The sequence below is a fragment of the Ammospiza caudacuta genome, chromosome 4 (assembly GCF_027887145.1).
Source record: "Ammospiza caudacuta isolate bAmmCau1 chromosome 4, bAmmCau1.pri, whole genome shotgun sequence".
NCBI classification, from domain to species: domain Eukaryota; kingdom Metazoa; phylum Chordata; class Aves; order Passeriformes; family Passerellidae; genus Ammospiza; species Ammospiza caudacuta.
Window position 1 is genome coordinate 48,132,557 of NC_080596.1, and position 25,220 is coordinate 48,157,776.

Consider the following 25,220-nt stretch of genomic DNA (forward strand, 5'->3'; position numbering starts at 1 on the left):
CTCAGGCTTTCTGAAGGTAGGCTAAGATTACATTTATCCAAGCTGCTCTGCAGGCTTTGCAGTTTAAAATTCTCTTCCAGGGAACTGTATGTGGTAATTTGTCATGCACAGGAGAAGGACAGTGACAGTGGGGGAAACACCTGCTTGTGTGTGTTTCTCTGTGACCTGGAGCACAGGGTCAATGTTTTGCCATGGCCCCACATGTGTGCTCTCAGCACCCAGCGCCTTGCGGAGCCTTGTGCTGACAGCACTAATGGCACTGGGCTGCAGGAACTCCTGGGTGCAGCAATTGCTCTGAAGTGACTTTGTAGCCTGACTGTATTTGAGTTGTGGTAGCCCACAGCTTTACAAAAACAGTAGTTTGTGGTTTTAAAGGCTTCTGAGTTCCTCAGCTGCAAAAAAAAGTGAGCTGAGTAAGTCCGTCCTCCTCCTACTTCAGACCTGGCCAGGCAAAGGTGTGCTTATTTTGTTAGCTACAGGTTTTGTCCCTCAGTGGGAACAGGATCTAAAGTGTTACAGAAAAGACCTCTCTACAAATAGCATTTGTCAAATTTGTGAAGCCCTTGTCAGACCTGCTGAATGTGTTAGTAGCATGCAGGAAGTTTTTGGTGCAGTGCTGGCAGAGCGTCTAAGGAAAATTCCTTAGCCTGAGTCTTTTATTGCTGCCTGGCTGAACTGAACTTTGAAAGTTGAAATCTTATGAGAGGACTCTCTAATCTGGATTAAATGGTTTTGTTTCAGTTCTTCTTCCCTTACTCTCACTGATTTCTTGTACTCTGCTGTGTGCCACTGGGGAGAGCTTTTGATGAGTAATCAAACTCAGCCTCAACTTGTCTCTTTTGAAAGGCTTGTGCTTTGACTGAGTAAGTACTTTGTGGGGTATGTTTCTTTCTACTGTGCCCTAGTGTAAGTTGCTGTTATACACCAAATAACTTTCCAGATTTATTACTTGAAGTTGTCTGTTCCATAAACATAGAAACATGCTTTTATATGTGACACTTCCAGTTTATTCTTTACTGCTTAGAGGTTGAAAAGATTATTAGCATTTTCTCAAGCTGTTTGCTTAAAAGTGGTTCAAAGTAAATATTTTTGTTGTAAAAATTACATAGAATGTAGTAGTACTTGTGATTGAGGTTTGGTGGCTTGTACTGAATGATAAACATGTACTTGCATTGATATCATGTTCCCTGTTTTAAATTTTACAGCTAAGACAGAACTGTTAGTGGCTTCCACAGTTAAGGCTAAAGACATACCAGGCTGAGACAAATGCCAAAAACTCCCTTCACGTAGTTTCCATATGTTGCTGACACACTATTTCCTGGAAGGCTGGTTGATGTGTTGGCAAAACTACTGTAATATGCTATTTTCTATTAGAAATTTAGAAAGGACTGTCAAGTTCCAGCTCTTAAAATGGAGAGTTGGGGATGATAAAGGGCCTCTACTTAGTGGGTGTTTTTTCCTATTCTCATTATTTGAAGTGGTCTTTAATCATTGATCTTTGCATGCTGAGGTACTGCTTTTCTGTGTCTAATCTTTTCTGATCCTCATATCTTTAGCTAAGCTAAAATACTGAAACAGGATCTGCCAGTATTTGATTACAAAATTAAAAGGAAATATCAACCGGACCTTTAAAGGTGATAAAGGAAGTGTAATTTGTTTTTCTTTATAGAAGAGGGGAAGACCTAAAACTAGAATGGGAAAAAAAAAAGAGGAAATTACTATTGCAAAATATATTCAAGCAAATTTGAATGTATTATTGAGTTGTGATAAATACTCTGTAGGCAGGACTAATTTGACCTTCAAAAAAGCACAATCCCATGCTCAAGCACAGAGTTCAACACCAGGGGCAAGCAAATCAGTGACTTTGTAAAAATTCATAATTTGAGTGATAGTGGCCCAGCTGCCTCTTGCTGCCTCAATCTTTTTGTGATTCAGGGTTTTTTCTAAACAAGAAAGTAGCCACAGCTTCACCTTAACTTTTACCTTCACTGTGGTTGTTTCAGGAAGAAAGGTAAAATACACCAAACTCTGTAGGAGGAAATGCTGGATGCAGCAGTCTGCATATGGGTCTCTGTTAGCTGAAAGTAGTAATTATTTCTAAAGAAATCCTGGAAGTAGCTTTTGAAGGATTGTACCACAGTGACAATAGCTTAAATTTAAGATTCTCTTTTTTAGGTTATTTAACCAATCTTTTGCGAATAGTATCCGTTTTCAGCATTCTCCCATTCTAACATTCTAATCCTGAAATGGTAGAGAAGGAATAAGTTGTGTGCCTACATTTCTATACCTCACATCTTCACCTGTGGCTTTCTGTTTTCATCGAGTACAACTGGTAGCAATGTTTTTTCCAAAAAGCTCAAGATTTTTCTTAATAAAATGTCTTTATCTTATTGATGCTGATAGGTGAAGAGTGCTTGCAAAATAATGTATGCATGTGAGGAACAGTGTCTTAAACACTTAAGCATTCAAATTGGAAGCTGGTGCTTGGTATCAAGGTGTCCTTCACAGCCAGGCAGATTTCACCTGTAGCACAGTGGGTTAACGTCTCCTGCCAAAAGATCTGGAAAAGTGCATTAAGTTGAATCTGCTTAAATGTTTAACAAAACCACTGTGGACTCTGACCTGTATCCCATTCTGTGTGTAAGCACAGATATGTTTTTCAAACTGAGAAAGGGAAACCATTGTCACAGTTCACTAACATGCAGCTTTTAATTTCTCTCCAAAACTGATCATTTCCTCAGCAGATGGAGTGAAGGGGAGGGCAGGCTGTGGAGACAGTGGTGGGGTCCATGAACTTTGTTGCCCTTACTGTGATCTGAGGGTATTGCACAGTACCAATTCTTGGCCAGAACTGTATGATTCTTGTACGTCCTGTCCTGTTCCTGGTCACTCCGCTGTAGATGAGGCTGTGACAACTCATTCATGTGCTTATAAAGCAGATGTGCCCACCTGCCTTGTAAGTGAAGCCTCTTGACTTCCAGCTTTCACCTTGACTCTTGATTTACCCATGAGGCTTTAGTTAGTGAAAGCAGGTGATTTGTATTTGTGTAAGTATAGTGGCTGAATTTGTTCTGTGTAAGAAATACACTATTGCTATTAGAACACTTAACCAATACCTGAAAGTCTGCAAGTACCTTCTGTCAGAAGCAGCTAGTGCCTGGTATTTCTCTGTATATATTCTAAGTAAGCATGGCAGTACTGGCATCTTTCTTCTTTCTGAATATGGTAGATTATTAAGCAAAATGTGTTCTTGTGACTCTGACTCACCTCTAACTCTTCCCCCCCTCCACCCAAGGCGGTAGTCTGAAAGCCAAGCTTTGCCATTCTGGTCTGAGTGGAGACTTATTCAGACAACCTTTTCCAAAGGGGGTCTTTACTTTCCTTCCTACTTTGACTAGCACTTTTCTTTTTTTTTACCCAGGCATCTGGAGTGTGTGAACTTGTTGGAGTTTATTCTGACTGTGGGGAAGATGCAGCAGCTTACAGTCGGGAGAGTCTGGTATTGGGGTGTCCCACTGTCCTGATGATACCCTTTGTAGTTGTTACTCTTCAAGTGGGAGTGCAGTTGTGATTGCTGCAGCTGCATCTGCTTGGTTGTTAAATGTGCCTTGGTGGTTCTGCTTGTGTTGGAGAAGCTTTCAGCTTTCCTGGACCTCAGCTGGCTCTGTGCATCTTGGCAAAGAGGTGGGATGTCATGCCAGGGCTGTCAGACTCGTGTAGTTCGTGTAATACGAGAGACATGAAATTTGGCAGCCTCAATTTGAAAGAAATCTGGTGGTGAGACCACAGGAATGTTCTCTAAGTTGATACTTGGTTTCTCCTTCCATAGTTAGTGCTTTGAATGTGGTGACCTTCTAGGTACAGGCAAGATGGATCTGCCTAGGCCATGGGGGGAGCCTATGTAAATGCCAACTTCTGCTCGTGGTTCTGGTGCTGTAATTTCAGTTAGCAGAGCCTGAATTTGGCTTTATTACATAGTTTGGGTTCAGAATAGAATCAATTCACCTGTGGTTGGTTTGGAATCCAAATTATTTGCTGATCTAACCGTTGGTTTAAATATGTATTTGATGTTGAAAATTTAACAGGGATCTTAGTAAATATATTTTGTATTGTGAGTGAGCATTTTATAGTTAAATCCTAGAATTGTATTTTGTCCTTTTACACTATAAAGAAGTTACTCTTTATATCAAAGTATAAGGTAGAGATAGGCATTTGATTCGTCAAGTTAACCTAGCTGCAAGTTCCAGTGTATTATTGCGCTGAATCAGTGTTTGTGATGACTTGTGATTGCGTTGTCAAATAGGTTTTAAAATGTATTTTTCCATTGGCCATATAAAGAAACATACAGGTACTGACATACAAAAAATGAGACTACTGAGGTTTATTTCATTTTATTTCTGCATGTGGAATCTAATGCTGAGCAAGCTTATTGAAGTAAGCACAGTGTAATAGTGGTGTTTCTTGTGTTCTGTCCATTCTGTGCAAAATAACTGAACCATGTGAGAGGATGAAGATGTAAAAATTGGCTGCTAGGCTGGAGCACAGAACGGAACAAGAGAAGGCACTGATGGCAGCAGTGTTCTTGTGTTTGTAAAGATTACTCTGCTTAAACCACAATATTCTCTCTGGCTCGTTGGTGTATGAATGCCAGTTTATTCTCTCTGTGTAAGGCTCTTTGAGTGAAGTCTGTGGGAATCCCTCAAGTATATTGGATATAAAAAGCATTCTCATAGAGTTTCCAGCATCTCTGCTATAGCATGTGATTGGCTTGGATTTAGTTTGTATTACCACCGGCTACATGAAATTACAGTTTCTTTATAGTTCATGGAATTGCAGATTTGAATACCTAAATATTTTTTAGGAATGAACATAGCTTGTCTGCAGCATTTAAATTTGTTAGTAGCTAACTCTTAATTTGAAATGTACATGAGAATAATTTGAAACCCAAATTTGTCAATCTTGTTATGCAAACTTGGAATTCAAGGATGTGATGGGGAGAAACACACACCAGTTTTGGTGTGACTTAGAGGCAGGTGGTAAATTGGTAGGACTTAAAACTTGTAGAAACTGGAAGTTTAAGCTGAAAGTTGCTCTCGTTTCTGCCTTGGATGGGGAGAGGAAGATTTTGTGAAACAGTTCAGAAGAGTTTAGTGTAGTTTGCTATTATGAAAACAGTTGCTTTTGCTACCTTTCACGCTTGCCATTCTCTGTATTGCAATGATTTGTGAAGAAAACAGTCAAAGGACTCAGTCTATCAACTACTGCCATGGAAGACTTGACTGACAGAACTTGATTTTGAGACCAGTATGTATGCCTTAGTAGAAGTTGTTTACCTGTCATAGGATCATTTAAGAATACACATTTTTCTCCTTTTTAATTAAAAAAAAATCTTATTTTTCTTAAACTCTTATCAGTGGTCAGAAATTAAGTACTCAGTGCATGAGTCAAGCTGTCATGAAGAGCAGGACTAACTTGAGCACTTAGTACTTGCTCACAGATTGAACCTTGGCCTCTCCTGCATGATAATCATTCCAGTTCCTGCGTGCTGTCCTTCCTTCTCACTTCTGGCATACCTCATTTTGATTAGGAACTTCCTTGTAGATGGGAAAAATTCAGTCCAAGGAACTTTATTGTCACCATCCTCTTCGTAGAACTATTTTGCAGACTACTGTTTCTTGTTACTTCTTTCAGCAAACTTATGAACAGTTTGAAATCTAACCACCAAATATTGCTTTGCAATCCTGAAGGCTTTTCTGTAGCTCGACTTTTCAGAGGATGGAATCAAGTGGTTTCCAGGTGCCGATCCTTTCCACCCCTGGTTCTTGTGAGGCAATTTCCTCTGAAGAAAGTTCCTAATGCAGGATTAATGACTTGTAGTTGAGGTTTGTGAGCAGTATACTACCCAAATGGCTTGTGAAAACACCTCTGGTATGTTTAATTTGGCACAGAGAGAGCAAAACCCCAGTGGTGGATTTGAAGGAAAAGCCTCAAGGTAGAAACAGCTTCCTCTTCCAGGAATATCCTACAATACCTGATGAAGGAGGGAGAAAGTACTCTTAAATAGTATCTAAAATTAGAGAAACAGAAATGAGAGATCCAGTGGATCTCTGTTCAGCTCAACCTTTTCTTCCTCAGCTTTTGGCAGTTAGGGTTATGTATTTTCCTAGCAGGAAAAGCTTAATGACTTTTCCCCCTATTTATTTTCTAAGATTACTCAGCACTGGGTGTGTGTTGTGGTTTGGGTTTTTTTATTTTGTTGGGTTTTTTTTCTTTCCCCCTGCGCAACCCTTCTATATTCAGCCTGCTCCAGCATTCTGGGATTTCATTTACCAGAGTTGTATCAACAAGCTGTGCATGCAGAGTCCTGGTTGAGCAGGACATGAGGGTCCTTGTTTGTGCCCTGTGAATTGGTGAATTTCTGGATGAAAATTTAGAAACTGCAGCATTGTTGACAAACTTTGTTGAACTTGTTGCTGGTAGAGGAAGTAATTCTGTCATGCAAACTTAAATGAACTGAGATTGCTTTCAAAAGGAAGTTGGTTACCCTTCACAGGACAGCATTTGGTGGTGTGCAAGGTTAACTTTTACTAGGTACCTGAGTTTTTTTGTTTATTTTTTCCTAAGTTTTTCTTCCTCGTTCCCTAATGCCCCCCCCCCCCCCCCCCCCGTGCAATGTGCAGCCCAAATACATGGCTATGTGTGAGAATTGTTTTCTTCCTTCTTTAAGCTGAAATGCAGGAGTTCCTTATCTGAGTTCCAAACTAATGTCAGCTGTATGAAGTGACTCAAGTATGCTCTGTGTTTAGCCCTTTATAGGAGCTTTCCACCTGCATTGCAGGGTGGTGAAATACTTGCCTTATCAGTGTTTCTGACTTGCCTTTGATATGGATGGTATGGATGGTAGTTCCATAGATTTCTGTACTGTTAAGTGACTGTTTGACCCAGAAGCTGCCTTTTGGTGCTGGTACTTAGCAGAACTAAATAATGAAGACTTGTTACCCACGTAAATCCAAGAAGTAACATTCTGTCTCAGTTAATGATGGATATGTATTATGTCCTTGGATGAACAGCCTGCACGGCACAGCTTATGCACAGTGATGCTTTAAACTCTGGTGCTCTCTACAGTTTTAAGGTGGAGAAGCTTTGAATTTTGAGTGTACGAATATAAAGATATCATTTAAATAGGATCTCTGCCTGTCCCTGTGCAGAGTCTATAGAAGCTGCAGTAATTTTTTTCCTCCTAAGAAATTTTTTGGATAGTGCTGGTGAGAAGTTCCTTTATCTGTGTTCTTCCAGTTATTTACGGCTGCAGATTTGCGTGTCTTAAATGTGTTTTACCCCAATAAATGGTATTGTGTAGGTTGCTGCTAAGAAGACTGAATGTCTGGTTGTAGAATGACTGTTTGGAAGTGTACTGGATCAGAGTGATGACTTCTAAATCATCATGCTGCTGTCACTGCCTGTATGCAATTTCACTCCATCAAGCTTATAAAGTGAAAGCCAAAAGGGTTAAATGTGGGGTGAGCAAGTCCTAAAGACTGCAGAGAACCATGTCAATTGCCTGACTGAGGGTACTTTATGGCATAAGTTAATGTGTGATTAGTCCTTCCAAAAAAGACAAAGCTGACTTTGAAAAAACCAGCCAGAGCAAGAGAAAGGCAGTTCTTGCATGTTAATCATGAGACTCAATTAGTTTGTCATTTATTCAAGGGTTATGATCTAATTTATTGTAAAATCAGAGGGTTGCCTTTTCACTTGTTAGCACAGAGACAGTGCCAGAGCATGCAATGTTCTCTAGCTGTGCATATCTCTCATCTAATGGAAGTTTGTACAGAAGCTGAAACTCACTGGGGAATATCAAGGATATGGCACTGGGTGCGTAACACTTCTGTCAGTGCCTGTGGCATTTATTTTAGTCAGTTTTGAGTTGAAATCAAAGCTAATGTTCCCATATAACTGTAGTTCCAGGGTATCTGCAATGATGTATATACACTTCATTCTTGTAGGACGTTGTCAAGTCAGCTATTAGTTGAATGGGGAGGACTTTTTCAGGAGTTTACATTTGAAGTTATTCAGCTCTCTGAAGAAAGTTTTGGAAGAGGCTTGGCTATAGGATAAAACAGTATGTAGTCTATAACAAGCACCATTTGGATTTTATGCTTGACTTCAAGCAAATTGATTAAAGGAAAAATATTTAAAAACTAATTTGTATCACTTGAGTTTCAAGGAAGAAATTTATAATTATTTGCTAATCTACAGCATTCTTGTGGGATCTCAGATGGGGTGACAGGATGATTTCTGTACAGAAGCTGAGTCTTGCTGTTGCCCTGCAGATGCACTCCCTGTCTGCGAGTACTTGCTCAGGGCTCAAATGGAGCCCTATCCCAAGAGCCAAGGAGAAACTGCAGGGCACAGCCAGTGAGCCTGCATGTCTGCATCCTTCTCAGGGGGTCCCTTGGGTAACCTTGCCCTGGCAGCCTTTCAAGCAACATGTGCCCAGCTTGCCCTTCTCTCCAATCCTTCACCCTCCAGGTCCTGGTGGAATTTCAGCCCTGGTGAAGCTGAGAGCAGCCTGTCATCAGCTGTGTGAAGCAGCACAGTGAGCTCATGCTTTCCAGAGAGCATTGACTGCAGCCTGCTACCCAATAGCACTGCATAAATCAAGCTGTTGCCTTTTTTTTAAACCAGCTCTGCAAAACTGCCACAGCATATTTTTTGCCATTTGTCTGTTTCAGAGGTGCAGTGCTGTGTGTAGCTTTTGCAGAGCTGATCCCTCTTGGATTTGGGGACTTTTATCTCCTGGGTCCAAAGGAAAACAACCAAAAAATGTAGAAGGTATACAACTCTTGTATCAGGACCGATCTCACAGTGAGAAACAGTTTCCTTTGAAGGAAAAATAACAAGATTTTCTTTTGAATGTAAACCAAGTGTGTTTTATTTGGGTTATTTTTCCCTGAGACTACAACATTTGAAACAATGGTTGTGAATTGCCCCCTTGCTCCAGATCCCAGTTGTGCAACACTGAAGGTGAAATATTGGGGAAACTGTTGGTATTTAAACAACTCTCCAGCAATACTTACTGAAAATCCTCAAATGCCTTTAGGACTTCTAATCATCGGGTTGATGCTGCTTCCTATTTGGATACCAAAATATTATTTCCTGTAACTAGTTTATTGCAGTTTGTTAAATTTTTTTCCACTATGTAGAATCAATAGCCTATATAGTTTTTTAAGTCTAAAAACAGTTTTTTAATTGGCAAATGCAGCATCTTCAGAATTAAATTCTGCTGTGATGATGTTGCTGTGCAAAAGTGCAGTCCTAACTCAGTGGTAGAACTTCTTGATGTGTCAGTGGAAACTGTTCTTGGCTGGCTGTAGTCTTTACTGAGTAAATGACCACTTCTGCACAGCAAATAACTTTTGAGTCTGCAAAAACAGCAAGCTGGTGAAATTTCTGACTTGGTTAATGTGAGAAATCCTAAGCACATTGATTAATTCTTCAATTTCATGGCAAAGGTGCTACTCTTTCAGTCATTAGTTATCGTTTTGGTCTGCTTTTTCATAGAAATTTATCAAGTTATAGATGCATTGCACAGAATACTCCACTAGAAGTAAATAATCCTGCTGTACTTACTGTCTTCACTACAGGTTGAGAGTACTCCAAATGCTCTGTAAACTAGTTCATATCATATGTCTCTGTTAAATATAGCCAAATGCTGAAAGGCTTCTCAGTTGTAGGTGAAGATCTGAAGGACATGCAATGCATGGGAGCAGCTGAATCTTTCTATGTCTTTAACAGTCTGATTCCATTGATAAGAGTCCATGCAGAGAGTGCTGCTAATGTCAGCTCCAAGTTGGAGCACTCACACGAGGGCTGTGGGCACTGATGCTTTGTAAAAAGTTTGGGGCATGAAAAGCTTCAAGTTAGCACATAACCTTAAGAACTCTGTGTATGCTGCCTGGCACATTGTAGTAATGGTTAAAGCCATTTCTACTCTCACCTGCCAAGTTGTGGCTCATTTTTAGAAAACAACAACCTTTTTTTTTTTTTCTTCCTCCAAAGTTTACAGCTGGCATTTTAGCCACTACTCTTGCAATGTTGTGCTGCTTCTGCAGAGTATTTCTGCTTTTTTGAAAGCTTTGTATTTGTCAGACAAGAGATTAACAGCAGACAGTCTTCACTTAAATATCATTAAATAATCAGGATATTTAAAACCTAAATGTTAAAAATCACATGCAAACAAAGAAAAAAACCAGCCAAAACCAAACCACCATAAAGCCAGCAGCAAAAACACTTTGCCATTTGTCTTAAGAATCCAAGGTGTTATGCCTATTACTACTTCCCTGTGTACCTGCTTCTCTACTAGGTTTGACTTAGCTAGGATGAGAACAGAAGAACATGGGGCAGCTTAAGAGGATTGACAGGTCTGCAAAAGAAGAGAAACAATGCAGGATAGAAAGGCTGGTGGAAGGAATGACCTGTTAGTTTGGAACAGCTTCTGTTTGAAGTTGATTTAAAGGAAAATGGGCAGCAAGGGTGCTGATGGATGGAATTTTGTCAGAGAATGAGAAATTATGATCAAGAATGTATGATGAGAGGTGTCAGGAAAATTGCTGGATGTCTGAAGACTAGCTTGAAACTTGAGAGCACTCTTGAAGAGCACAAACCTTATTTGGTCTGTGAGCAGATAGCGGACCTAGCAGGAGTTGACAAAGTATTTTTGTTCTGCATAATACATTACTGCCTTTCTTCCCATACTGATAGTATTTCCATCAGTAGGGATTAATATTTCAATCTGAGGGGAAATTTCTGTGAATAATCCTGGCTCACTGTTTCATAGCTCCGAAAGACCAAAATGTATGAATGTACCCTTTAAATGGTAGCAGTGGACAAAACCAGTTTAGCAGAATTCCAGGAAACAGAGAAGGTGATCTGATTTGTAATCCCTATCTAGTCAAATAGCTTGAAGACTGATGAGGATTGTTGAACACTGAGCTCTGACAGTCTCAGGCTTGTTTGTGTTTACCTATTCAATCAAATCTTTCAAAAAGAAGTACCTGAACCTTGACCTTGCAAGGAAGTGCCATAATAAATGTACTGTTTGTTTTTTTCAAGTTCCAGCTCCTTATTTTCATTTTGACCTGAAAGCTTATCTGTCCTTGTATAATAACATATGCTCTTGCTAAATATTTTAGTTGTGATAAAATAGCAAAAAAAAAAAAAAAAAATCGCCAAAGTCTCTTTCTGAAATGGTAATGTCTAATTTACCATTAAGAAAGAGCCTAATGGCATTCTTGCAAGTTCCTAAAGAGGAACAGACATTGATCTCATGGAAAACCATGCACAGGCTTTGTTCATAGTGGCAATGGATAGATAAACAATTTATAACTAAGTGTATAACTGACCATGTTGAAAACCTTGTGAGTAGTCTGACACTTTTAGCAAAGAATGCTGTCTTAATGAAGCTGCAAACGAGTCTGATTTACTTATGAGAGTGTGCTGGACTATTCAGGTGAGGGACTTATTGCTCTTCCACATGGAGATAGATACCTTTGGTTTTGTTTGATCATGCACCTAATCTCAGATAATAAAGTACACTTCCTTTCTTGCAGTGTGTTAGTAGCTGCTGTTTGCTTAGCTCTAACTTATGTGAGTTTCATCCTGGCAGTTGCTGTAAAACAGAGTGGGGGAAAAGACATTTGCATTTGCAGAGCACTCTGGTCTAGGAGGTTGCATGTGCTCCGAATCACTAGAATACTGGATGACATTTCTAGACAATGTTACTAAGTATCTTGGTTATCTAAGTAAAAGATGGGCTTTATTCTTTTAAAAAAATTACTGGACTAGTGTTCCACTACTGAATACAGAGATCTCCTAAAACTTACCTAACAATAAAATTCAAAAATTGTCAATTATTAAAGGAAGAACGGTGTTATCAAGACACTGTATAAATCTGTTGAAGTATCTCTGTGTTATGTGCTTACAAATAGTCTGAAATTGAAGGTGGAGAGAACAGTACAATATTCTAAAAACCAGGACAACAAGGATGGCCAGAGTTTATAAGTAATTAAGTAGATAAGGACTTTTCATCTTAGCAAAGTGGAACTGCTTTTCTACTTTACTTCTTCCATATCTTAGAGCCAAGATGGAACTGATTAAAATTGATGCTCCTTGATTACTGTAACTTTTATATTATGCTGCTGCTTCACTCTTGAAACAGACTAGCAAATAGCCCAGTAGAAGGCCAGACTTGATGGTTTATGCCTTTGGAAGTGATAGAACTTCTTCAATCAAAAGTGCCTGCATGATTGCTTGCAAACATAGCTTGTGCATTATTTCTACTTACTGTATCAAGTGTCTAACATGGTTTCTAAAATGTTGTTTACTGAAGTGTACAGATATTGCTTAGCTACCCTGTGGGGTGGGTTTGTCTTTGGTTTGATAGTTTGTTGGGGTTTTTTGTTCTTTTATAAACATCTTCTCAGTAAACTCACTGACAATATTGTGTATTCTGAAGCAAGCAATGCCATGAGTATATGAGAACTTAATGTAATCCACTTTTAGGAGTAGATTGTACTTGTAATGTTATAAATGTTTGTGTGAAGTTGTTATAGGAGCTTAACTTAATCCTCTCTAGAATAGTTTGAATTAGCTTGGCAATAGGCTAGTTTACATTAGAATGTGACATTACTGAGGCAGCAGAGAGAGCTCTGAAATTTGCAATTCTGTGTAAATGCAACATTGCCTGAACCATTTTGTGTTTTCCTAGTGCTTTCTTATGGGGCATATTCAAGCAACACTGAATAGCACGTTGGGAGGGATGCCTGGTTGCTGTGGGTGATGCCATCTCTGCCTTCAGGGGTATGTGCTGAAAAAGTCATACTTGTGTTTTTGTGTTGTGTTCCAGGACATGGGCAAGTAAGCTGTGTAATGCATAGTGTAATGCATATTAAATGCTCTGTATGCTTTTTAATTTCAGGTAGTCATGACCACATAATATGGTTTTGTGAGGTAATGCTGATGCTGCATTTTGCCTGGTATCAAAGCATGTTCAGTTAATTAGAGCACTCTGGGCAGCCTCCCTGCATGTCTGGGCATGCCCTCTCCTTTCAGATTTATTCCCCACCCCATTTCCCCCCTTCATGCAGGCTTCACAAACAGCTGATGGGTTTGAGTAAATGCTCTGTGATGATTTGCTTGAAAGAATCAAGTTCCAGATGGAGTACCAGGAAAAGTGAAAAATTATTAACGTCTGCATTGTGACACTAACACAAACTAACTTGAGTTCTTGTAGTAATTTGTCAACCTGTGAGTTGAATTATGTATTGTAATTATCTGGTTTTGATTCCTGTTTACCTCACCCTGAACAAGTGACTATCCCCCTGCCCTTTAACAGCACACCCCTGGATGCCTTTTGTTGGTTAGTAGAAGTGACAAGATCTTGCTCTGAGCCCAGTTCTGTATGTTGTGGTGTATTTAGTGTATTTCTCCTGGATCTGGGGCAGTTGGCAGCCAATCCCTCCTCTTTTTAGGAGAGCCTACGTGCCAAGCTTCTTTTGTTGTGGTTTTGTTTTTGTTGTTTTTGTTTGGTTTTGTTTTGTTTTGGGTTTTTTGGTTTTGTTTTCCAAGTGGTCCTGCTGTTACCCCAAGCTCTTATTTCAGTAGAGGAATGGGAAAACTTAGAGCTCAGGTACTGAAGACTTTTTTCTGCTGTGTGTAAGCATGGGAGGTACACAACTGAAGTTTGGTAAGCTGAGCTTTACTGAAGGCAAAACCAGACTGAGCTGTTTTGCACTGCACTGGAGCGTGTTGTGGAGGCCAGGCATTCATGATGCTTGATGTAAGACCAAGTCAAAGCAAATTTATTAGTATTTAGTTTAGAGAATTCCTCCAGTGACTAGTTGCCAGGAACAGTGTGTTCTCAGCAAGGGCAACTTGTTATGTCTGTGTTTCTGCTACTGACTCCCCCCACCATGGAGGAGATGCTGGGCTGAGGGTAATTTTTCATTCAGCCTTATATGGCATATCTAAAACTAATGAATTTCTTTGTTATATGAAAGTTACAGAATGTCAATTCTTTAAGGAGTAATGTTCATCAGATTTTTAAATACCATAGCTGATCCTTAGGAATGCCTCTCTTTTTACGCAGGATGCTTTCAGGACTCTAAATGTGAATGTGAAGCCGGTCTACTTGTTCATGAAAGTATTGATTAATATAGTGAAGGCTTGCTTTAAAAATAGTTTAATTAGTAATTGATTTCTCCTGGTGCTCTGGCTATGTGAAAGTCGAGAGCACTGAGTAACAGACCTACGTGTGTATATGTCCACCTTGGTATGTGCAACTTTTTTGTGCTTCCTCATTTCTCTACTCAGTATCAAATCTGCTTTTATTTTTTTGGAGTTTCTTCAGCATCAGTTGAATCAAGCTTTACTCAGCTACCTGTGTTGTTTCAAATTTTGGCATTATTAGCTACATATACTGTGAAGTAATGCAACGTTCTTTAAATTCTTGGGATTTTATTCTTGCTAAGTCTTGAAATTGCCTGTTTTCTTCAGAATGAAAACTCTTGAAAGAGGTGAGACTTCTGGTTTGATCTGAGCTACTGCTGAAACAAAATGGAATCTTAACTTTTGTTGCATGACTAGATGAGCAAGCTGAGTTAAGGGCTAGTATCCAGACGAGCAGAAACAAGTTTCAATGTGTCAAAACAACAGTGAAAGCAAAGTTTGCAAATATTTTTTCAGCAGTTGATTCTGTGATTGACTTAAACTAATGGAAAATTATTCAGAACAGATTCTTGCCCTGCCTTCAGGGAAGACTTTTTTAAGAACTCTTCAATCTGCCTTAAGTTTCCTAATTAAAGGTGAAAGTGAGGGTACTACAGTTGTTTATGTTTCTTTAGGGATTGTATAATAGTCAGTAAGCAAAAGATCTAGATCAGCCTAGAAGCAGGAGATGTTTTAACTAGACAAGTCTTTTCATCTTGGGGATGGGAGGGGGGGCAGAGGAAGGTGTGCTGCCTGATCTCAGTAACTTTTTATTTTTTCTTGTTTCATGGTCTTTTTTTCTTCAATCTGAGTCAGATGTTCAAAGTACCATGTAAAGAAGATGGGTTATTGACCAGAATTCACTCTGTGTTTGGTTCATAGTGAGCTGACAAATTCTTGAAGTTCTGTAGTAGTCTTACTTTGGATGTTGCTGTTTTGTTCTCAAAACTATTTATGGGCCCTGCAGCTTTATACTTCTCATTAGTGTGATGAAGGCTTTATTTTGAATGTAGTCACTCAAGCTGTGTTTCCAGCTGAACAAAGAAAGTTTTAAAGAAAAATTTTTTGCAAGAATTTAAAAAAAAATTCTTGCATTTTGAATAATGCAAGAAATCACTTACCTTTCCCTACTTAGTGTGCTGGCTTCATTTTACACTTTCCAAAGTATTTGTGCATGAGAGTTTGTTTTCTTTCCCTTGCTGTGGTTTCCAGGATGGCTTATATGGTTTCTCTGAGGATTCAAACTTACTTGTTAGAGAACAAATCAAGAGTTGCTTCTTAGAACAAACTTGTTTCCCAAAGAAGTCTTTGATTCCTCTACAAAAATATGATTACAGAATTATTCTTCAATGTTCCTAATCAACATTGCTATACCAGAAGTCTAATATTAGTATTATCAGTATTATTACAATATTTTCTGACTTTTTTGCAACCATCTTGTATTGCATCCAGTATTGTCACCATAGTTGAAACAGTGAAATAATTTTGGACTTTAATATAATTCTTATGTGAATTATGAGTTATTCTGCCCACCGTCCATACTTAATCCTGATGTACATGTAGTGCTGCACCAAATTTCAACTATGTCATTAGATCAGTGTCCTTGTTTGAGGACACCACACTCTGATAATCAGTCTGCATTTTTGTTTAAACACCAGAGACCTGTTTGCTCATTGTTTTTGATGACGAGTGTCCTCCTTCCTGCTCTTTGGTTGGAGAGTATAGTCTGTCAATGCAGACAGGTGAAGGTGTTCAAGGTGTTCATTTTCTTCAGTTGGGAAGCTGACCTTTGTCCATGAATGCATCTTCAGCCAGATTGCCTTCTCAGATCCATTGAACGTCTTCCCACCCATTCAGGTTTTAATTGCTCCAAAAGCCTCCTTCTGGCAGAGTCCCCATCCCCTGCAACCATATGTTATAAATCTGAGGTTCTTCCTGCCTCTGGTCTCATTTCTGGTACTAGGAGCCTTTCATATGGAGTGCTACAGAGGTCATCCAGCTGCTTTGGACAGTTTGATCTTCTCTCTCATTCACATCTTTGTTGTTTTGGTACTTAGGTGCAGTCTTAGTGCTTGTTAGGAGCTTGTCACTGTATGTTGCAAGGGCTCTGTGCTGTTTTTTGTTTGTGAATCTCCACTCCCTGTGTGGTCAGTTGTTCCCCATCATCTGTCCATGTCAGTCCCACCCCTTTACCTTTCCATTGGGTTTTGGGTGAGGTTATATGGCTCTGCTCTGCTGGAGAGGACATTGGAATTGTTTTGTCATTTGGCTAATCTCGGCTCATCTTTATAGAAGATGGAGGCAGGTAACTGATATGGAATTGCTTTCCAGTGACTCTGAAGGGGTCCCACGTGGGTCTGCAGTTGGCTGCCCCACCAGCATGGGGCAGTGTACTGCTGGAGCCCCACAGCTGATCACAAACCTCCCTCTCCTCTCTGTTTCAACTCAAATGTCTTAAGTAACTCTTCCAAAATCTTCAGCTGCCTCTGCTATGCATTCCTGCCTTGAAGGGTGGGAAAAAGGCCTTCAGTGCAGAGCACAGTCTCTAGGTGCTCTGCATCAAGGGGTGAAGACTGAAGTTTTTCTTTGCTGGGGTTCTGAATGTTGCTTCTATGTTGCTGCTCTGATGTTTGAAGACTAGGAACTTGGAATGCTTACTGTCTTAAAATCCTGGTTTGGCTAACTTTTAAAAATTTCTTTTTAATTCCAGAACATTTGAATCTTCTTGGGAAACATGAAAACAAAGAACTGCTTTTTAGATATCTTTCAGGACAATTGACACATTCCAGGGAAAAGAAGTTGTTTTTTTTCCTGCAAAGTTCAGAAGAATCTGCATTCTCTGAGATTTTAAAGAATTCTAAAATGAAAACGGTTTAAAATTTATCTTTCAAAATGAATGTTGGGAAGTCTGATGACAAAGCAAAGAATGGGTTGAAGTCTTCCTTACTTATAAGGGATGAAAATGGAAATAGCTATGCATGTGACAGAGGTACACCTTCTTTAGAGAATTGTGCCACCAAGATACATGGTAATTCAGCTGCCCAAAATATAGGGGCTGAGCATGAGGGTGATACCATTTTTGAAAATAAGGGCGACTTCAGAAGTCTTTTAGAACAGCAGTGTATTGAAGTACTTGATCTGCAGAACACACCTGGTAAATACAGCTGCACAGGAGCTCCATCGGGAGATACAGATGCTGCACACAAGTCTTCTGGGACTGAGCAGACTTGTATGTGTTCTTTGAAATGTGGCTTGGAAGCAACAACAAGCTTAGTGAAAGGTGATTTTGCTATGGCAAAAATGCAAAATCAGAGTATCAAACACTCAGTGCCTTACAGTCAGACTGACTCTAAGTCTGTACTAACTCTTCCTGCTTCAGAGGAGAACATGCAGTCCCTGGAAAATGACAGGGCATGCTGCCAGCTGAACACATGGGATGTTACTAATGTTACAGGTGAAAATCCGAGAACTGATCAAAAAGATGACATGCATCTGGGGGAAACATTGGTCTCTTCTGAAGTATCTATCTCAGAGAAATTTGGTACAACCACCTCAGAAAGAACACCTAATTTCACCTCTGCAGGTCTTGAGCACTATCAAAAAAACCCTATCAAGAATGATAATGAATCACAGGAAACAGAAGCACAGGCTGTAGAACTACCTGCTGGACGTATAGATCCTTACAAGCTAGATGCATTATCACCATGCATTAATATCAATGAGGATGACCAAGTGAAATCCTTGCAGATTTCTCCTTTCCATGAAAAAAATGGGAATTCCAGTGCTGAAACATGCATGGATATTGTTGTAAATAGTGTGCACCTTCTCCCGGTAGATCAAATAGATGGAGAACAAGTATCAAACAAAACTAGTGAACCTTTAACCAAAGAACAAAGTATCTCTGGAAATGCTGCTCTTCAGAATATGCACAGCATTCCTTCTGTATCTTGCAGTGTTCCAAAATTAAAGAAGACGGTTATGCCTGAGCTGAAATGCGAAGCAACTTTTTTAGTCTTCAGTCCAACAGCTGATAAAAGCAATTCATCTCTATGTACTTCAACTCCTAAAGAACAATCAAAAAATAGGACTTTTTCTGTTTCAGCTTTGGAAGAACTTGGACACAAGTCTTCTAGACTAAGACAAAGTGAAGCATTTGTAGGAGGGCGTAGCAGGCCTGGGCTTAAAGCTAGTTCAGATCAAACTGCAAGAAAATCAATGGGCAGGTCTCCTATTGCATCAGCAATAACCAAAGCAAGGAAATCAGAGATAGTTAGTTTTCCCAAACCTAATTTTAAAAATGTTAAGCCAAAGGTTGTGTCTAGACCTGTGCCACAGCCAAGAGACAGTGCAGCATTAAAACAGTCTCCCCAGTCCCGTCAACTATCATCTGTCTCCTCACCCTCAAGGGTTGGTTCCCCAAGGCAATTGTCCTCCTCTATAAAAGTGCTGAAAAAAACAGTAGATCCAGCTAAAGATACTAAGGTGGAATTGCCTGTAAATAAGCCCCATAAGCTACATGTTAACAAACACCTTTTCACTAGCCAAGTCGATCATGCCACAGCACATCCCAGAAACGCTTCCCATAAGGTTTCAAAAACACCTGCATTAAAGTTAAGTCTGCAAGACATTGACAAAGCAAGTGCTACCCATCCGGTGTGCTCCTTGGCTTCTCCTGCGCTTCCAGCATCTAGAGAGAGCTCAAAAGAGATGTTAATTGATAAAATGGAAAGTTTAAGCTCCTTAATGACAACTTGTTCTCAAAACATTGACCTGACCAAAGGGGAAGAAGAACAAAGCAGCAACATGGGGGTGCTTCTGGAAGACCCATTGGTAAAAGATATGGCAAACAAAACATTTGAAGTGCACTCTGTTCCTTTGGTAAGTTTTTTTGCTTTCATGCTTACTTGTATGTTTTGTACATTTGCAGAAAAGGAAATTGATTATTGCACAGTGTGAAAATGATGGAGTAGGTCTGGTGTGTGCAAATGTAGCTGTAGTGTTGATTTCTACATGAAGTCTCTCCCTAGTAAAGGCACTGAAGAAGTATTGTTTTACAGATTAGTTGCAGTTGGTTTCAACTGCAATTTAGTGTCTCCACCTTCATCTTGTTCCGTAACACAATTTTTTTAGTAGAGTCCTTTTTTAAGGTTTGTAAGAAATCTAATAAAAGCAAACAAGTCTTAGGTTAGTCAATCTTGTAAAATTGCCTAGCATAACTTGGTGATGTTTTCTAAATACAGCTTTTAATGTACATTTCTTCAAGATTATTCTAGTGATGCTGTAACTTCAAATAGACGTTAGAGATAAAGTGCTGGTTTGGGAATTTTCTTTCAAAACGTGCTTTAGAACTAAAGTAGACTTTTAAAAATTAGTTGTGTAAATGTTGTGCTTATATGAACAGTAACATTAAGTCACACAAAACCCAGAGACCAAAAAGTTGGTGAAACATTTTATTTTTAACAACTTAATTTCACTGTCTCCTTTTTATAATTTAGGAGTTTATTTGTTTTAAGTAGAGCTGGGACTCATTGGAGTAGTTGGGAGTAGTCAGGAAATATTTCTCATGCAGAGGGCATATACCTGGTTTTAGGCAGTCAGCCAGCTGGAAGGTGCAAACTTCCTGGCCGGGAGGTATGCATGTGCTGGTTGGTTGGGAAATACTTTGGGATGAGTCAGCTACCTGTCAGGAGAAACATGCTGCTTTCAAATGCACTGGAAGAAGGTTAAAAGACAAGGAGAAGGGGAAAGAAGGGAAGAGCGTCAGAATTGGGTTGATGAGGATTTCAGGAGGTGTAGTAGGAACACAGTCTTGGTGCTTTTTGGAGTCTCTCTTGTTACTGGCTTGTGGATTCAATAACTTATGTTAAATTGGTGAAATGGAGGCAGCAATTATTACTGGTAAAACTGTTGTCTGAATTTTTGACAGGCCTTACTAATTTGCCAGAAAAATTTCAGTGAAGCTCAGTATATGGCAAAGCTGCTTAGAACATTTTTGAAACATTGCACAAGAAAGTAGAAAAGTACTATTATTTGGCTAATAATTTAACTTGAAAACCTAAGTAAGCATGAAAGCAAGAATGGTCTATTTTAATTCTACAGTCTTTAAGAGTTTGCATTCTTTGTCAGTCCTTACTTTTGGTATGAAGAGTTGGAGAGAGTGCTTTTAATTCATTCCCTTGCCAAAAAGGAAAACTTTGTGATTTTAATTGTTCTGCTTGTACATGGAGAAGCAATAGAGAAATTTCTGTAAAATGCACAGTAGACATATCAGCTGGATTGAATTTAAGAATGGTCTTCTTAAGTGGAAAAGTACAAATTAACATCTGAAAATGAACATGAGGATTGTCATTGAAAATTAAAAATTTGGTACTCTGACCGAACTGCTGCAGTCAGCTTGAGTCACAGAAAAGCACAGGAAAAGCTGAACTGTCAAGTGTGTCTTTATAGGCTTGACAGGAGTGGCTGTGAACTAAAGGTTGCATAAACTGGAGCAAGAATTCTGTGTGAAACATATATAAACCAGTTTCACAAATATAAACCAGTTATTTTATACTGTCCTGGATCTACTCCTGCACTTACGTTTTGTCTATGGCACCTCAATGTGAAGGATTTTAAGCTGTTGTGACATAAGACCTAGATCAGGAAGCTAATTACAAGGACTGTGACATTTCCGGTAGTACAGAACAACTAAATTTTCAGGGCCGTGAACATGTGTAGTTCGTTGGTTAAGGTCTTGGGAGTGGGTGTAGTCATGTAATTGAGTGGCTTAATTAGAGTTTGGGGAGGAAGAAATTCTGATGACCTCTGTAACCTCTTTTTAGTGTGTTGGTCATTACTAGTGATTAGCTTCAAACTAATAGGTTTGCATTGCTGGAGGCCATTCAGGAGATTGTTCTTGAGGTTCTGAGCTGCAGATGTTGACAGTGGCATAAAGACTAAGCATGTTTCCTACTTGGGTGGTCAGTATTTCATTGCAGATGCAGCAGAGGGAGATCTTTAGTTTCTCACAGTGGTGGTGTGTGGGTTGAATTGTCGTTGGCTTTTTGCTTTCTGTTTTTTTCTTAAAACAGATGCCTTCTGTGAAAGATGGAACAGCACAAGGGAAAAACATACCAAAGAAAGATCAAATCACACTACGAAGTGTATTAACTCCCAAGGTTAAAATGGTGCCATCTGTGTCGACCTTGAAGAAAGGATGTGAAAATAAAACTATCAGCACTATTAAAACACCTTCTCACAAAGAAGCTCTTATGTCATCAAACTCTGGTAAGAGAATTTTTCACTGGAATATTACCACTTAACTAGTTTCTTAAAATTAAGGTATCATACTTAAGGTACTTTCTGACACAACTTTTAGGGTAGTACAGAGCTATATGTCAGTGTTAAATACAATGCTGTCTGAATTGTCAATTGCTAATACAGGATGTGGTGCTATTATGAAAATCAATATTAAATATTATTTATATTTGGTTCTATTATAGGATTTTGTGAAATTACAACTAAAATTACTTGGAAGAGGGAAAAATAGAGTGCTCAGGTACAATGCTCTTGTGATAAGCAGCTGCATGCTACCCCAATGGGAATGAGTCCTTATTTCAGGACATAACATATTTTGTTCAACCTAATTTTAGCACAACTCTGTAGTTTCTAGAAAGGAGAGAACATAATTGAAGGTGAGACTACTGCTTGAGCTGCTAATTAAACTCAGACTGATTAGTAGCAAGGGCAGGGATGAATCTCTCATCTAGTCTGTAGGCTGCTGCTCAAATCTCATGACTAGAAACTACATTCTGTAACTGTATTATAGGGATTCAGAAGTGCTCTGGTAGATTATGTGCTGGGTTTTTTTAACCAAGTGTGGCAATCTAACTAGCTGCAAAGGTAGCCTGTCTATGAATGACTACACTACAATGCACTGTAATTTGGAGAGTACACACCCAGCTATACCCAGTAAAACCTGTTCTTTTTTTTATTTTTTAACCCACTCAATCTAAGATTATAAAACAGTAAAAAAAAAGTCCTCTTAATTATATACAGGTGGTGAAGTGTGATAAAATCTGTGTATGTATGTATGTATGTATGCCTTTATGGGATGAGTCCCTCAAAGAAAGTGAATATAGACTATTCTCCCACTTGAGGCTTGCTCATGTGAGGCATTTGCCCAGTGAAGCAGGCACCAGCCTGTAGGCTGCCAGTTTCTTGGAGAACTCACCACCCCTCTAAATACCAGCCCAAACCTTTCCTGTCTGTAATTATGGCCTTAGAAGAGGAGAGATGGATATAGATAGAGTTTTCCTTTAGGTTATTAATCCAGATAGGATTTATGATACTGTCACTAGAAACAAATACAAGCACAGGTGAGTTATAGGACTAAGTTCTTCCCTTCAGAAAAAAAAAAAAATTGCTTTCAGAAGAAACACAAATAATTTGCTGTTGAAATAAAAACATTTACTCCCCAGACTGGTTTTTTAAAATAAACCTGTCACTCCTTAGCCAATTGATGTGCATTGAAATGATGGTAGTCAGTAGAATATTTTCCAAATTTTTCCTACTGGAAAAAGGCTGCTTAAACTAAAAGCAAAAAGTAGCACTTCAACATTTCAAACTTGTGGTATGATCTGGTAAGACTGGAACTTTAATGCTGCACATGAGAAGAAATTTTTTTTCTCCATGCCCTTTCTCCAGTTCCGTGTTCCTGGTTTAATGGTCCTAGCATCCTTCATCTTCCTTGTGCAGTGTTTTTGTGCTACAAAGTAGGGTTTGATGCATTCAGCTGTATCAGATTAACTTCCCCATCCCTTACAAAGGGAGTTTATAAAAATGTGTCCTTGCTCCTTGCAAACCTTGTACTGATGCAAATCATAGGATAGGATAGGATTATGGGGTGGGATTTGGGGCAAAGTAGGAGTTATTTGGAATTGCTGCTAAACCCCCACAGTATTATGTGACCACACCTTTCAGGTAAAACCATACTTACTGCTGCCTACCCCTTCTGTTTTTAACATTTTTGAAGTAAAACTGTACATACACTTTCTGTGACAAAGTGGCAGTTTGTAAACCAAACCCAGTTACTTCTTTAGGCTAAAGCATTCCTGAAGTGGGATAGCTGTTTTTTCCAGTGGAGTCATTTGAACACTTACGTATTAAACTTCAGCCCCCAGATAAATCATTCAGTAGCTGTACAGTTGTTTGCTGTCAGGATTTTGTCAGACTACAGACAGACCAGCTAAATCCAGAAAGGAAAGGACTTCTGAAGGTCGCCTAGTCCAGCCCCTGCTGCCTGTAACTGGGTCATTGCTGAATTCAGACTAGGTTGTTCAGTTGTTTGTCAAGTTGAGTTTTAAAAATGTCCAAATCCTAATGAACTTGTTTCTTTCTGAGGTACTAACATATGTGCAGCTATTTCTTACCCAGTTACTGATAGTATTTGGATCGTTGGGCAGAAAGAGAAGTTTATGTAGTTGAATTAATTAAATACTCTGAACAAGACAAGTAATAGTGTAGCTTTATGTCAACTCTCACATGTGTGTGGTGAGGGACAGAAGTGGTGCATCTGTCCAAAATGTATTAGTGTGTGTATTATTCCTAGAATAATCAAGAGCTTGTGAGGGCTGTCTTCATATAATGGCTGTTCAAGAAATGAAAGAAAAAAATGCCATATATAAAACACCAGTTGCAAGATCCTTGGAACTTGTCAGGACTTAAGATTTTGGTAATTTTTTTACCACTTGGAAAACTTAAGTACTCAGAGGTAACATACCAACCCAATAGAAAGAATTTCTTCTCAGGAAATTTCCTAATTCTCACCTGAACAGCAGGAGAGAACTCATATCCCAAACACTGTATTTTTGTGAGGTTATTTGCAGAGCATATTAGGCTAGAAATAACTGGGTTTATTTATTTCAAAATGGTTGCTGAGCATTGTTCACCAGTATTGGTGTATTTTAGCTGGAACTTGAAGTTTTTGCTGAATTAGAAATAGGTTCTCAAAAAGACAAGCCCACCTTGATCCAGTGTACCAAAGTGATTTGGGAAATGATGAAGCCCCATTTCTGCAACTGTGATCAGATTTGCTGCAAGCTAGATGCTTCAAAAATATTTCTGTAACCGTTTATTTCTTTTCTTCATAAGAGGGGATGACACACGCACTCGAAGACAAAAATCTGAATTCTCTACACATAACTTTTCCATGGGGTGGTGTGTAGGTTTCTGTAGTACTGGATGGCAGGCTATATGTCATTTACTATGTTTGTTTTCTGTCAATGAAAACAGTTATTAGAATTTAAAACACAGAATAACATTTTTGACTTACCCATTTTTACTGGAAGGGATATATAATTTTGGAGCCCTGGTAGACGACTTTGAACTAGTTTCAAAATCAAAGCAACTGTTGTTTCTGTTCCCATGAAATACACAGAGCCTTCTGATTTGGATGTGTCATAGCCAGTGTGGAGGAGTAATAGTCTGATAATAGTTGAGGTGTTATGGTATGGGAAGAGTCGTGTCTTTGCCTCACCTGAAGGGAGGAGTTGAAGGGGATTGGAGAAGCCAAGGAGCTTTGGTTTTCCCATGGAACATCACTCCATGATTTTCTGCTATCATACCTGCCCCAGCAACTGTATATTACCTGTGCAGTTGAACAAAAGCACTGTGACAGTTTGAGCCACAGGAAATTATTTAAACAGCATCAAATAGGAAACTAAATGATTTACAGTAAATCTAAAAATGTATATGCCCACCAATGCCTTTTTTACCATCTTTTGTGGACTAGCAAGGACTAGGACAAACTACCTGAAATTATGTAAAGGAGAGGAGCTTTACCTGCAAGACTTCCGATATGCTATAACTTCAGTTCTGCCTTAAAATTACACTATTAGTTTAAATTATTTCTCATTGTAAGAAACTTCACATTCTTTTGGATGTCAGCTCTTTAAAGATGCTTTCTCTGTAAT

At 39.1% G+C, this 25,220-nt stretch overlaps 1 protein-coding gene across 2 annotated transcripts in view; it reads left to right on the forward strand.

The window, feature by feature from the left end:
• Nucleotides 1-25,220, forward strand: part of MTUS1 (microtubule associated scaffold protein 1) — a 116,006-nt gene that overhangs the window by 15,808 nt on the left and 74,978 nt on the right. For both annotated transcript variants that reach the window (XM_058802921.1, XM_058802922.1), the window contains exons 2-3: nt 16,979-19,146; nt 21,339-21,534. In XM_058802921.1, the coding sequence (XP_058658904.1) occupies nt 17,161-19,146; nt 21,339-21,534 (2,182 nt within the window). In that variant the 5' untranslated portion in view covers nt 16,979-17,160. The remainder of the gene's footprint in view (nt 1-16,978; nt 19,147-21,338; nt 21,535-25,220) is intronic.